Source organism: Cucurbita pepo, chromosome LG15, assembly GCF_002806865.2.
Source record: "Cucurbita pepo subsp. pepo cultivar mu-cu-16 chromosome LG15, ASM280686v2, whole genome shotgun sequence".
Taxonomy (NCBI): Eukaryota; Viridiplantae; Streptophyta; class Magnoliopsida; order Cucurbitales; family Cucurbitaceae; genus Cucurbita; species Cucurbita pepo.
Genome location: NC_036652.1, coordinates 4,985,033 through 4,998,448, shown reverse-complemented (window position 1 = coordinate 4,998,448; position 13,416 = coordinate 4,985,033). Strand labels below are relative to the sequence as shown.

Below are 13,416 nucleotides of genomic sequence, written 5' to 3'. Positions count from 1 at the left end.
AAAGTATACAGAAAATACCGTTCTTTTCTATTCTATTAGTATTAGATTAGTATTAGTTAGTGATCTCGTATATATATATATATATATATATATTGGGAATCCATTAATGAAATCAGCAACACACTCGGATGCAGTAAGTGCTTGCTAAAAAAAATTAATTAGAAACAATCAAACAATCAAACAATCAAACAAAAATGTTGCCTTTGCACTTAAGAATTGACGCAATTATTATATATATCTCAATCATCATCAGCTGAAGCACTTGCAGCACTGAGATCCACAGAAAGATCGAGAGCCTGCCACAATTTAAGAGAGAGTTGTTGGCAGATATCATACCAGAGGATTTCGTTTCAAATCATTTAGCAAATAACATATCATTTTTCATAACTTTTTTGCTTTTTTTGAAAATGGTTTGCAGAAATTATCTGAAAATTCTAGTCAAAATTTGCCAAAAGGAATTTGAACTATTTCAAAATGATTATTGTGTACCTTTCCAGTGATGTTGCTGTACATCGCAAGCACATCTGCTACTGTAGACTCAAAATGGGTGCTTGCATCGTAACTCTGCATTAAAACCAATGTTCAAAGCTCCTAAAACGTGTCGAAGTAGAGAATATAAACAGATTGAATCTCAACCATTGATTTGTTAAACAGAAATGAAAAAAAAAAATAATAATAAATCAAAGTGGTTTAATCCAACTAATCCTGCTTGCACAATGCATCGAATACCAAAGGTGTGTCAATATCCACGTTAGGAAATTAAGAACATAAAGCCAAAACAAGATGTCCAAATAAGAACATCTACGCGATTGATAAACTATTCATATCCAAAAGGATTATATCCATTGATAAGTTGGGAAGAGTTTAACCATAGATAATCTCTTAACCATCCCATCAAATAAGTGGAAGATTCATTAAACGGTAAAACGTTACCTTGCCATAATGTGATGGGCTTCTAGTGCCAATAAAAAGTAACTCATCCAATGGTATTTAACATCCAGAAAACGGCCAAATAAAAGGCGTTCGTTATTTCAGTATTGCATGTTCGGTTTTGTATCTATGCTTTCAATTTGTCTACAACAATTTCTTTTATGAGAATGGAAGAAATAGATTTTTGAACTTACCATAGATATGAAGCAATTGTCTGTTTCATGGTTATTTGCGGGAATAAATCTGTCATAAGTTTCATAGAATATCTCATCAACAGGTCCAAGGAGGTCAATCCCAGGCTTCAATTCTATCTCAGGATTGTCAGTCTCTGCTTCTGTGGAAACGAAAGCGATAAATTTCCCTTTTGGAGCAACGTTGTGTGCGTATGAGCAACAGAAGAGGTACCTAGGAAAAAAGAAAAAGGAAAACAACTAATTAGTTTATGAGACTGTCAGAAGAAGAATTAACAGGTATCAATCAAACCATTACTTTATGTGGTTATGATGTATCACTAGCTAGCTAGTGTGTATCATTTTACGAGAATCGAGTATGGTATAGATCAATCAGAAGAGGTATGCGATAAATTCAGAATTCCATTTGTTTTCTGGGTTTGAAAAAGTGCGGATTTAATCTTATGATATGTTAGGGAATTTCTTATGATAATCATCCACGTCTAAGACATATCTTAATGCCTGAAAGTTAGGTAGGATAACTCTTGCGTAGGGATTATATTGCCCAAATTTTATGAAATACAAGAGGTCATCAAGAATGGCATCTAGGTAGTTTGTAATGTTTTGGCATAGCACTTACATGTCTGATTTACGGCCAAGTTGCTTTTGCGGTAGGATAACCTGAGCTGAATGAGAATCATGGGTGTTCGGGATTGGATGACTCATTATACAAACTGCACGAGCTACTTTTCCAACCTTCTGAACCTGTTGAATCAAGAAAGCAAAATCGGCAGATAAAACATAATGAGTTCTCTACCATATATATCAGCCTTGGATTTAGGTGGACAACCCAAAAAATACACATCGACAAGAATTAATTTATCCCGAATAGTACTATAAGAATTGGTACTGAACATCCTTTCTGTAATTGTATATGCTCCCATAATAATAACTTATTTTGGTTCAGGGTTTGCTCTTATAATCTTACTAAAAATGAGCCATTTTCATTGTTACCGTGCCCTGTTAAAATTAAGTCTGCCTGTCTAGGACGAGATCGTGGTACCAGTCCAAATTGATATATACATATATGTACATATAAGTCTTTGGCCTCCTGGCTAATGGTTCATAACAAATGAGCTTGACTCGACACAATAAACCATTGGTTAATACTTTTTGGATGTTGAGTACCTTGTTTGGCAGATACGATGGGTCACAAACAACTTTTTTGCATTTAGCAGTTTCTCCTTCGGAAGTCACACCATAAGCTTTCCCATCGCCATCAAACTCGACCTGTTATTCGAAAATCAATAAATCTCAAAAGGGGTTACTTTTAGATTTTAAGTTACATAGTAATCAATGATTTATGGCGAACATGATGAGGATCAAGAAATTTACAGAGCTTAGGATACAAGCAACTGTTAGCGAGGTACACTCTTCAGTTTACCTTACATTCTGGCTTGTTGAGCATGTAAGTTCCACCATAAACGGCACTTAAACGGGCAAATGCCTGACAATAATGTTATAATAAGATAAGAAAATTTTCTTTGTATGATATTAAAGATTTAAACTCTAAACATACCTGAGGCAACTCTCCAAGTCCGTAGAGTGGATAGATATAGGGAGATCCTCCTTGGAAGCGTGCCAAAGATTCTGCGTAAAGCTATATACAACAAATGCCAATTCCTTTGAATACAAACAGCTTACCAGTTTAATGCAGTGCAAGACTTTCAATTTTCTTTACTTGTTATAGAACATATGTTAAGACGAAAGAAAAGAGTACAAAGCATAAAAGACGGTTTTACCTTCATTTTCTTCACAAAATCGAATGCTGGACCATCCAAATAACTATCGTCAAAATGTAGTGCCAAAGCATGCCCAATAAAGTCAATTGTATCATCTTCTAGCCCATACTTCCTGCAATACCAAATGCAGGAGAATGAATGAAAAGAAACTCTTCAAATTAAATAAAAGTGGCATCAAATCTAGTATATAAACTAGTATGGGGGACAAGACATGCTCACGTGATGAGTTCTCTAGCTGTAACTTTGGTTAAATCTAAACCTTCGTGAGATTTTGGATCTTTGTCGTCATAATCTTGAACATAAATGAAGAACTTTCGAGCACGACGTTTCTCGAAAAGTCCCATCAGTGGTGACTTCAGAGCTTCAACATCAGTAGCTGGAACTTTGTAAATCTGAAAAAAAAAAAAAAAAAAAAAAAAAAAAAAANAAAAAAAAAAAAAAAAAAAAAAAAAAAAAAAAAAAAAAAAAAAAAAAAAAAAAAAAAAAAAACAAAGCATACACAAGTGAAACGCTCAGATAAACGAACAGCCTAACGTATCTTTCTTTCTTAATTGATTCTTATTATTAAGAAAGAAACAAAGATAGGGGAACTTTATAACCATTCAGTTTACCTTTCCCTTGTTGTACACAAAACTACCATCAACCGCCTTGAAGTGTAGGTATTTGGTAACATCTGTATGGATGAGTACTCGTACCAAACCACCATTGGCCATCATGAACTATGGAGGAAAAAATGGACAGAAGCTCTCAAATCGACCTTAACATTTAAGTCCCTTTTGATAACCAATTTGTTTTTAGTTCTCTTTTTAGAAATCAAGTCTGTTTAATATCAACATTGTACTCTTTATTTAATTTCGTAATGTACCTTGGGTATCATATCAACATTGTACTCTTTGCTCATGCCCAACTGTTCAGGAGGCTTATCATTCCCCCTGAAACGTTTCCAAAGCTGTAGGAGGGTAGAGAAACATATGTAATATAAGAACAGAAAATTTGACCAAGGGAATAGGACTTTAATCAAGTGAAAACTTAAACCATGAATTTGATTATAATAAACCTGTATGAGATTAAGAGAGGTCGATGCTCCTCCATAATAATCATTTCTATCCATATGAAGTACCTGTTCCAGAAGATTACTGGTTTAATCACAAAATCAAGGGGGGGAAGAATAGATGTCTCCGTGTTCAAGACCAGACCAGGTATGGAACTTTTTCTTAGACAAGGAAATGTCCCAAAAGTAGTGTTCCGGAAATAATTTCTTCCTTTGGTGTTTCTTATAATCTTCATTAAGAACAATGATAAAAACAAAAGATTATGTGCGCTTGAAACCGTTCTTCAAAATGTGATGATTTTAGAATTGTTCTAGGAAAATTTACTTTCGAAAAATCATTTATCCAAAACAGAAACTCTGTTTTCCAAAATACTCCCAAATGATTCTAAGCTATACTTTGGGGAAAAAAAGCCAGCAACTCAAAAGAAAAAGATTCAGGCATGGACATAATACTGTTCAATTCTCAAACAAATAATTATTATGATTGGAATAAAAAAAAGATCATAAAAACAAGGCTTCTCAAGGTTAATACTCAAAACACCAAAACTCAGCAGTGATGAACAAAAATTAATTACACAAAACAATAGCGAACAAAGCTCCTCAAACCATTAGCGAGAAGTGAAAGAAAATTCCTTAATGGTTAACATTTATTCGAAGTCTCGGGAGCTGAATCACTCTACTATATCAACGATGCAAGAATATTTCGCTTAACATCACCAGATTACCAAACGCCAAGTCCATAAACAGATATATTTCTCGGATCACCGAAATTCAAAACCGAACAACGATCGACAAATTCAACATATGTACCTTCCTAAATCGAATACCACGAATTTACATTTCACACAAACCACATGCAATTTCTTCCTAAAGCCATCGGATAAGCAGAGATTCGAAAAAAATTGTATTCGAAACTGATTTTGATACAGAAGCATTAAAAGAAAAAAAAGGTTATAATAGAGAAGAGAGAATACTTTGAGGCCATCGACGGAGAGAAGGCCGCTGAGAATGCATTCTTTAAGGCCAGTACCAAGAACGATGACGTCGTATTCTTCATCCATGGCTGCAACAGCTAACCTGTGAAAGAGTAAGATTCAGAGAGATGGAAGAAGGATTTGGGAGAAGAACGGTGAAATAGAAGAGAGTCGGGTTTTCGAAGTGGGCGATCCTGGAACAAGTCTTTAGCGGGAACTAACGAGAGTAACGGAAAACAAAACACGTGCTGCTTTCACGCGGGGAGAAGCGCGTGTATANTGTATTTACTTAGTAATTAGGTCTGGTTTATTCTGTCAGCTTGATTTTCTTCTCCTCAAATTTAATAGTTAAAATAAATTAATTAGGAAATTTGTTTACCACACTTCAATAGACACAATTCGATCATGAAAGTCCCACCTCCGCTAGGGAATGATCATGAGTTTATAATAAAAAAAACGAGGCTTTTTGGGCAAGCCTAAAGTAAAGCCATGTGAGCTAGTACGAGGCCTTTTGGGTAAGCCCGCAAGCCCAAAGCAAAGCCATGTGCGCTTATGCTAAAACTTTTGGGCAAGCCATGTGAGCTAGTACGAGGCCTCTTGGGCAAGCCCGCAAGCCCAAAGCAAAGCCATGTGCGCTTATGCTCAAACTTTTGGGCAAGCCATGTGAGCTAGTACGAGGCCTTTTGGGCAAGCCCGAAGCAAAACCATGTGCGCTTATGCTCAAACTTTTGGGCAAGCTCCACCCTCAAAGTGGACAATATCATACCATTGTGGAGAGCTTTAATTAGTATTAATGATTTTATTTATATACGAAATATTTTTTAAAACTTTAAAAAAAAAAAACGAACATATTTATGAAATAGAGTACTAATCGTTTTTTAAAGGTATAATTAAAATATAAAATTTAGGAATATGTACTATAATTTAGATTAATAAAATTTAAAACGTGTCAAAAATAATAAAAAATTAAAGAAACAAAACACTTTATAATGCCAATAGTTTTATCAAATAAATGAAATAAAAACACCAAAATTTAAAATAAAACTAAATAAAAAAAAAGTAATTAATAACTTATTTATTAAAAAAAAAAAGTGTTTTTTTTATAATTTTTTTAATTCTATAATTTCCCAAAAATATCTATCCATATTTATTACTTTGGTGTGAAAATCAATATTGGAGCATATTAATTGTGATCTATCAATAATGTAATAAATTAACCAAATTTCAATAAGACTTGCCAGTTGACCAAATTGCCCCTTTATATTTGATGGTTTGGCGGCAACTCCATGATCAATTATTGAAGGTTATTTTCGTCTTTCTCCTTTCTCTCTCCTTTTTCATTTTTGGCATTTTTATCATATGATTTCTAATCAAATTTAGAAAAAGAAAATCAAGATCTTAAATGTTATACATTAAGAAAAAAAAAAAAAGAACACAAATCTCTATGAACTCATTAGTTTCACTTAAATAAATCTCTTACACCGATAAATATGCTCGAACGTTATCTGTTATTCTGAACTTGATACAACTCGACAAATCCCCCATCTCCCGAGCTAGGTTTCTTTTTATGTTTTTTCTTACCAACTTCCCCCGTTGCCAAAACCTTACTTACTAGACTAGATAGGGGGGCGAGAATGAGAAAGTTCTCCTTCTCACTCGACTCGCACGAGTAACTGCCATTACGTGTGCCATAAAAACCACCCCCAATAGGGTTCGAGAGAGAAAATCCTCCTTCTCACCCGAATTGCACGAATAACTACCACTACGTGCGCCATAAAGACTACCCCCAATTTCTACCACATTCACTAGGTTAAGTTTGTGGTCGACGCCTGCCGTAATGGATGAAAATAAGGGGCGAACCAAGAATAAATACTTCCAACCATATACCCAAACTTCCAGCAATTATCAGATGACAAATAAAGCAAGAACGGGAGAAACTTCATAAGAGATACAAAATATGCTGCAGAACCGAAACATTCTATATGCCTCGGCGACCTGATCTTATTATTAGGTTACTCTATTTCGGTGCATGGTCAGGTTCTGAAGGTATGTGGTGTAGGGCGGGTAAGGTAAAGAAGCCACCCCTAGAACTGGGCATAGTCGAAAGCTTTGGCCCTTTCAGAACAACCAAAATGACTGCATGCATGGGTACAAGAAGGAGGAATTTGGACTCACCATTCATCTCCATGGCAATGGAGATTGTTTTACATCAGCTTCCAACATTACAAAGAAATAAATATACTCTCTCCCACCTTTGTTTCTTGCTTACAATCTCCCATTGGTCATTGGGAGGACTTCTAGAACATGTTCAAGTCAACTTTCGAGATGTAAACACATCCAAGGAAGGGACAAAACATAATGATGTGATATTAGAAACTCGTCCAAGAGAATTACAAGCATATTCTTACCGTTTAAACCTTATATTGCAACACCCACCGCTAGCCGATATTGTTCTCTTTGGGCTTTCCCTTCAAGGTTTTGAAACATGTTTACTAAGGAGAGATTTTCACACCCTTGTAAGGAATGTTTCATTCCTCACTTCAACCGATGTTTGATGTGAGATCTCACAATACACCTCCCTTGAGGGCCAATGTCTTTTCCACACCCTTACAAGGAATACTTCGTTCTCCGCTTCAACCGATGTAGAATCTCCCAATCCACTCCTCTTGAGAAGCCAACGTCCTTTCCACGCCCTTATAAGGGATATTTTGTTCACCACCGATGTGGGATTTCACAATCCATCCCCTGGGGTCAACGTCCTCGTTGGCGCACCGCCCGATGTCTGGCTCTATTACCATTTGTAACAATCCAAGCTCACCGCTAGCAGATATTATCCTCTTTAGGCTTTCCGTTCAAGGGCTTCCTCTCAAGGTTTTAAAACACATCTACTAGGAAAATGTTTCCACACCCTTTTAAAGAATGCTTCGTTCCCCACTCTAACCGACGTGGGATCTCACAATCCACCTCCCTTAGGGGTGCCAGCATCCTTGTTGGCACACCGCTCGATGATTAGCTCTGATACCATTTGTAACAACTCAAACATACTGCTAACGAATATTATCCTTTTTGGGCTTTCCTTTCAATGGCTTCCCCTCAAGGATTCAAAACGCATCTAAGAAATGCTTCGTTCCCCATTCCAACCGATGTGAGATCTCACATATATCAAGTCAAAATACGAGCATTCAAAAATAGAAGGACTTGCAGCCGAGACCATGGCCTGAAGGTTTCAATAGAATGCAAAACTTCCTTTATCCTATCTGTTTCCTTCCTCCTNAAAAAAAAAAAAAAAAAAAAAAAAGGAAAAAAACTACACATTCCTAGAAAAGATGAACAAATACAACATGAACCAAAAGAATATCATCACCAGATGCATGAATCCCTCATAACAGACCATTATAAAAGCATAAGAATCTAGGGAAAACCATCAGGCAACATGAATCAAGAACACCAGAATCCTCTTTAAATGTGGCAGGAAGCAACAAACTATAACTTTCAGATATCAACACTAAAGATCTCAAAGTGTATAACTAGCTAAATGCATCTCAGCTCAGGAGTAAAGTGAATGGCAGTGTAAGAACAGAACAACCAGGCAAAAGGCATTGCAGCTTAAAATGATTTGTATACTACAATAACAAAATACAACATCAAGAACATAAGGAAGAGTCTTACTTCAAGAATAACATCCAAGAGCCTCACTAGCTAGCTTTGACCTTATCATCAGCCACAGCATTAAGTATTGGCAGACTACTCAAAAATTCATCAAGCCCCTCAAAGAACCCAATTCCTTCAATGTTATCCTCCCCATGTCCTCCACTTACGCCTGTGGCAGGTTCTTCAACCTCATTGCTGAATTCCACATTCAAATCCAACTTCCCTACCTCCTTTGGCCCTTTTGATCTATGCTTCTTCCCAGTCCCCCCGGCGGCTACCACAGCCTTCTTACTTGACTCGCCCTTCGTGGCGTTCGACAAACCAAACCGCACCAACCCATTCCTATTCTCAACTTCATCTACATTTCCTTGGTTCCCTTTCAGCAAGCTCTCAGAATTTGTTCTCTTATCACTTCTAGTAGCTAAACTTCTCTTAGGCTTCTTCTTTTTACTTACCCTTCCCCATTCTTCATCAGAACTGTCACTTGGTTCTGAAGCTTGGATGTAAAGATCATCCTCTTCACAAACAAATCTCGGTGTGGATTTCTTGGTGGGTTTAACGTTTTTAGCTTTCCCTGGCTTTGTTCCTCCCTTATCAGGCAGAGGACAGGAAAACATAGCTGAAAATGGCGACCAGGGTGCAGACCCCATTGGCCCTTTAGCATTGGGAGAAAACCCAAGTGGGAAAAACCCCCAGCAGCAGAATGTGGAAGCATTTTCAGCTACTGGTGGTGATGGAATAACCAGTGCTTGAAATGCCTTGCCACAATTCTGGCATCTAAGCACACAATCTTCGTAAACCTTGGGGTACTCGTAGAGATTGTAACAGTAAGGGCATGCAGTCCAGAAACTTGGAATGCTAGACTCAGTCGGCAGGGGAGACTCTGGCTCCCGTGAGGGGCGATTGGAATCAATGTGCTGCTCAGTAGCTTCCTGAGCTGACTCATGGACATCACTGACATTTGGTCTCTCTTCCTCTACAATTACTTCCACACTCATTGATTTGGGGGTTTGGGGGGTTTTGGGGGTTTTTCTTACAAATTGCTGCGGATCTTCCTGCTGCTGTGGTCGGTTAGGAAGTTGTGGCTGCGGCTGCGACGGTGGTTGTAGTGGTGGAGGTTGCGGTCGTTCTGGCGACGGCGGCTGTAGGAGTTCCAGCGGTGGCGGATGCGGTCGTTCTGGTGGTGGCGGCGGTGGTGGTGGCTGTTCTTGATGCTGAGGCTCCTCTACCATCATCCTAATCTCCTTCCTCGGACTAGTTCTAACAGGCTGCGGAAATTGGGGCTGCGGCGGCGGGGACTTCGGTTTCTGATTCGACCCAGTCGTTCCAGGGCTAAATTTGGAGTACATAAGATAATCATTATCGTACAAGGCTTTTCTCAAGGGATTCGAAAGCACACACCAAGCATCAGAGATGAGCCTGAAAGCATGATCTGCAAACGCGACTCTGTTCGCCTCAGGGTGAAGAAGAAGCGCTAGTCGCCGATACTGCGTTGCAATTATCTCCATGCTGTGAGTCGGCTGCGAAATTTGCAAAATACCGTACCAATCATACTGATTATTGATCCGTCCCTCCGCCGCTAGCAGCGTATCCGCGACGGCGATTACTCTGTCGGCCGCCTCCAGCACTATAGGGTCCGATTCTCTGGCCCGGATCGCGAAGCTCCTCGTTCCATAAAAGTCACGCGCCGCCAGAAGCTTCTCCGCTATGCTCAGCCACCGCAAAGCCTCCGCTCTATTCCCACCACCGTCGTTGTGCTCCATTTTCCGGCCGTCTCTCTCTCTCTCTCTCTCTCTCTCTCTCTCTCTCTTCTCTCTCTCTCCAGTTTCCACTGATCTGGTGCTCTGTTCATCACTGTAATGAAGACAAAAGAGGTAAGGCCTTTGGATATGTGAAATGACGAAAAAGTCCACAAATCTATACAGAATTACGAACCAGTTGAACTGCATTTGGTAGGTCTGAAAGGGTATTTTCGTCTTCCAAAAAACATAAAAGGATAATTTCCTCTTTTCAGTTCGCCATTGACGCAGTTTTTGAGATGAAAATGTCTGATCCAGTAAGTAACGGAGTTCAATAAATTACAGACGACCATTTCTGAATTTTTCACTGTGGTAATTTTTTCTTTCATCTTTTCTACATGGAGCTGATTAACCCCGGGGTAAATTTTATTTTCCCTTTTTAGTGAGTCAGATTAATTTCAAGAAAGGTCAGAAAATTTGAATTTGTGATGTAAACTTTATTTTCCCACGTGTCGGGCAATGATAAGATTACATCACGTGTCCCGTGACGTGCCCCCCACGTGCACCACGGTTTCCCAAAGAGGATGGTTTATTTTAATTTTTTTTAAAAAAAAAAACAAATACTTTTATAATTTTACTGAAAATTCAAATGCTTTTTTTTTTTTTTATATAATAACTACAATAAAAATAAATAAATAAATAAATCAGATTTAAAATTTGATAACATGGTAACATAAATAAATAAAATAATTCAAAATTGGAAATTGTGTTATAAATTTTTGCATTTTTTTAATTTTATTACAGTAAATAATAAATAAAAACAAAAACCTATTTTTAAATTTGGAGGATAAATTAGACTTTAATCATTTTTGGGTGAAGTAATGTAAGGGAAGGAAAAAATGGGAGAAAGAAACCGAGAAAAGATAGCAGATTTTTTGAGGAGAAATTGGAAATGACATTTACTTCACGGCAGTAGATTTAATGGGAAAGAGATAAAAAGGTAAGTTAGATCTCTCATCTTTTATTTTTTTACAAAGAGACAGAAAAGTTATCTTAGATCTCTTTTTCAATTATTTAGATATATATATATATAATAGTCATAAAATTTTTAATGCTCACATGAAGTTTAACACATGGTAAAATTTAGAGAATTGAAATTGAAATTGATGTCATGGTTCATATACGTTAGCTTGGATACAAAGAACAAAACCAAACTTGATAAATTGGTGATATCCGTGGCCTTACTATAGGATAGGCTAAAGATTGTTTGAATTATGATGATGTATGAATTTGACGTTGTGCTGTGATATATGTTAAATGTACGTTATTTAGGTTTGATACATGACGTACATGTTATATTTGATGCACTTAATGGCTTCTATGATGAGTATGATGTATGCATGAAGATGTTATGATGATATTTTTCATGTTGAACATGTCTTATGATGTTGTTTACCATATTGCATCATGTCGTTAGATTGACATAGGACACAACCCTAAGAGTATGAAAATGATATTAATGTAAATATCCACGAGCACGTGTTAATAGTGTAACCGACATAGGACACAACCCTAAGAGTATGAAAATGATATTATTGTAAATATCCACGAGCACGTGTTAATAGTGTAACCAAGAGATGAGGCTAGAGGGTTGTGTCAGAAGAGATGTATATTTGGACTTAGAGGGACCTCATGCATATTGTATGTTCATACGCATAAGGCTACTTCCCCTAGAGATGATGAATGCGGACGCGCACCGTATGATGAGCGCAAATGCGCACAGGTGCGAATGCACACAAATGAGGGTGTTCATGAGGCGCATGACACTATGGGGTCTCGCTGACCTCCAGACGTCACTACAGATTAGCTTGACCAGAGGGTCCAGGGGGTGTGCGAGTGCCTTGGGGATTCACACTCGCATGTGTGAGTCGTGTATAAGGAAGTACTGCACATCCAATTTGTCCGAGACTGGAGGCCACCCTTAAGATGATTAGAGGTCTCTAATTCATAATTGCATGTGTTTGCATTAGCATGGCCCCTATAGTGGGGTTACTTACTGAGTATTTCTATACTCAGGCCGTGTGCCATATTGTTTTTCAGGTAAAGGCAAGGCGCCCATGTACGGTTGACGGCGGCATCGTGACCAGAGACTGTGGCGCATGCATAGGATAGTTGCATATTTAAAATTCCTAGTCTTGGTTAGGATAGAGTGTTTGCATTTCATTTATTTAAATTATATAATTTGTAATTGTTTTATCTTATTTTGAACTCCAGCATGATATTTGAAACATCGGCAGTGTTTTCTAATGTTTTAATGTATTTTGAAATTTTAAATTTTTCCGCCAATAAAGATGAGCATTCTTATAGTTATATTCTGCATTAGAGATGAGCATGAGACAGTAGTGACGACTCTAGATATGTGGAAATTTAGGGTCGTTACAGTTGGTATCAGACCCAGACATCGGACGATGAGCCAGCCTTCTCGCTGTTCTCCAAAGGGGGTAGACACGAGGCGGTGTGCCAGTAAAGACGCAGGGTCCCAAAGGGGGGGTGGATTTGGGGGCAGTCCCACATCGATTGGAGGAAGGAAAGAGTGCCAGTGAGGACGTTAGGCCCCAAAGGGGGTGGATTGGGATGTCCCACATTGGTTGGGGAGGAGAACAAATCACCATTTATAAGAGTGTGGAAACCTTACCCTAAGGAAGAGTTCAAAGAGGACAATATCTCCTAGCATCTGGGGTTTAAATGGCATAATTGTAAATTGATAAAATAAATTGGTTCTTTTTTAGATAATAAAGACTAACATTTATACTTAGTATCTAAAGATAAACATTTTAAAATATTTTAAATCTAATAAATATTTTCTAAGTTGTTTGAAAATTAATATAAATTCTTGTCCTTTTTTCATATGGTTTAAACCTATTTAATTTAATTTAATTTCCATTATTTAATCAAATCTAAAGGCATCCTTACCATTAATGTTATATTTTTTTAGATAAAGAAAAATAAATGGGTAAAAAATTGTGTAATAAACTATAGCCATTTTGAAAAAAAAAAATCAATGTTAAATTATTGCAACGTGACACGTGCACAATAACA

The 13,416-nt window shown here is 37.4% G+C and overlaps 2 protein-coding genes across 2 annotated transcripts; both read right to left on the bottom strand.

Annotated features, from left to right (window-relative positions):
- Positions 1 to 99: 99 nt before the first annotated feature.
- Positions 100 to 5,095, bottom strand: LOC111776225 (guanosine nucleotide diphosphate dissociation inhibitor At5g09550-like). Its single transcript, XM_023655622.1, has 13 exons — positions 4,928 to 5,095; positions 3,960 to 4,022; positions 3,768 to 3,851; positions 3,514 to 3,621; positions 3,122 to 3,294; positions 2,903 to 3,014; positions 2,680 to 2,760; positions 2,545 to 2,607; positions 2,289 to 2,390; positions 1,741 to 1,865; positions 1,125 to 1,335; positions 490 to 564; positions 100 to 296 (listed from the first exon to the last, which is right to left on the bottom strand). The coding sequence occupies exons 1-13, from the start codon at positions 5,012 to 5,014 to the stop codon at positions 240 to 242; spliced, it is 1,341 nt and encodes a 446-aa protein (XP_023511390.1). The 5' UTR covers positions 5,015 to 5,095; the 3' UTR covers positions 100 to 239.
- A 3,266-nt stretch (positions 5,096 to 8,361) lies between these two features.
- LOC111811895 lies at positions 8,362 to 10,600 on the bottom strand. Its single transcript, XM_023698947.1, has 2 exons — positions 10,514 to 10,600; positions 8,362 to 10,432 (listed from the first exon to the last, which is right to left on the bottom strand). Exons 1-2 carry the CDS (start codon positions 10,525 to 10,527, stop codon positions 8,623 to 8,625), a joined length of 1,824 nt encoding a protein of 607 aa, XP_023554715.1. The 5' UTR covers positions 10,528 to 10,600; the 3' UTR covers positions 8,362 to 8,622.
- Positions 10,601 to 13,416: the final 2,816 nt, after the last annotated feature.

Coding starts and splice junctions, on each gene's coding strand:
- LOC111776225 (XM_023655622.1), bottom strand. CDS start 5,014: ATGGATGAAGAATACGACGTCATCGTTCTTGGTACTGGCCTTAAAGAA. Junction 565..1,124: donor ACAATTGCTTCATATCTATG/GTAAGTTCAAAA, acceptor GTTTTAATGCAG/AGTTACGATGCAAGCACCCA. Junction 297..489: donor ACAGCAACATCACTGGAAAG/GTACACAATAAT, acceptor AAATTGTGGCAG/GCTCTCGATCTTTCTGTGGA.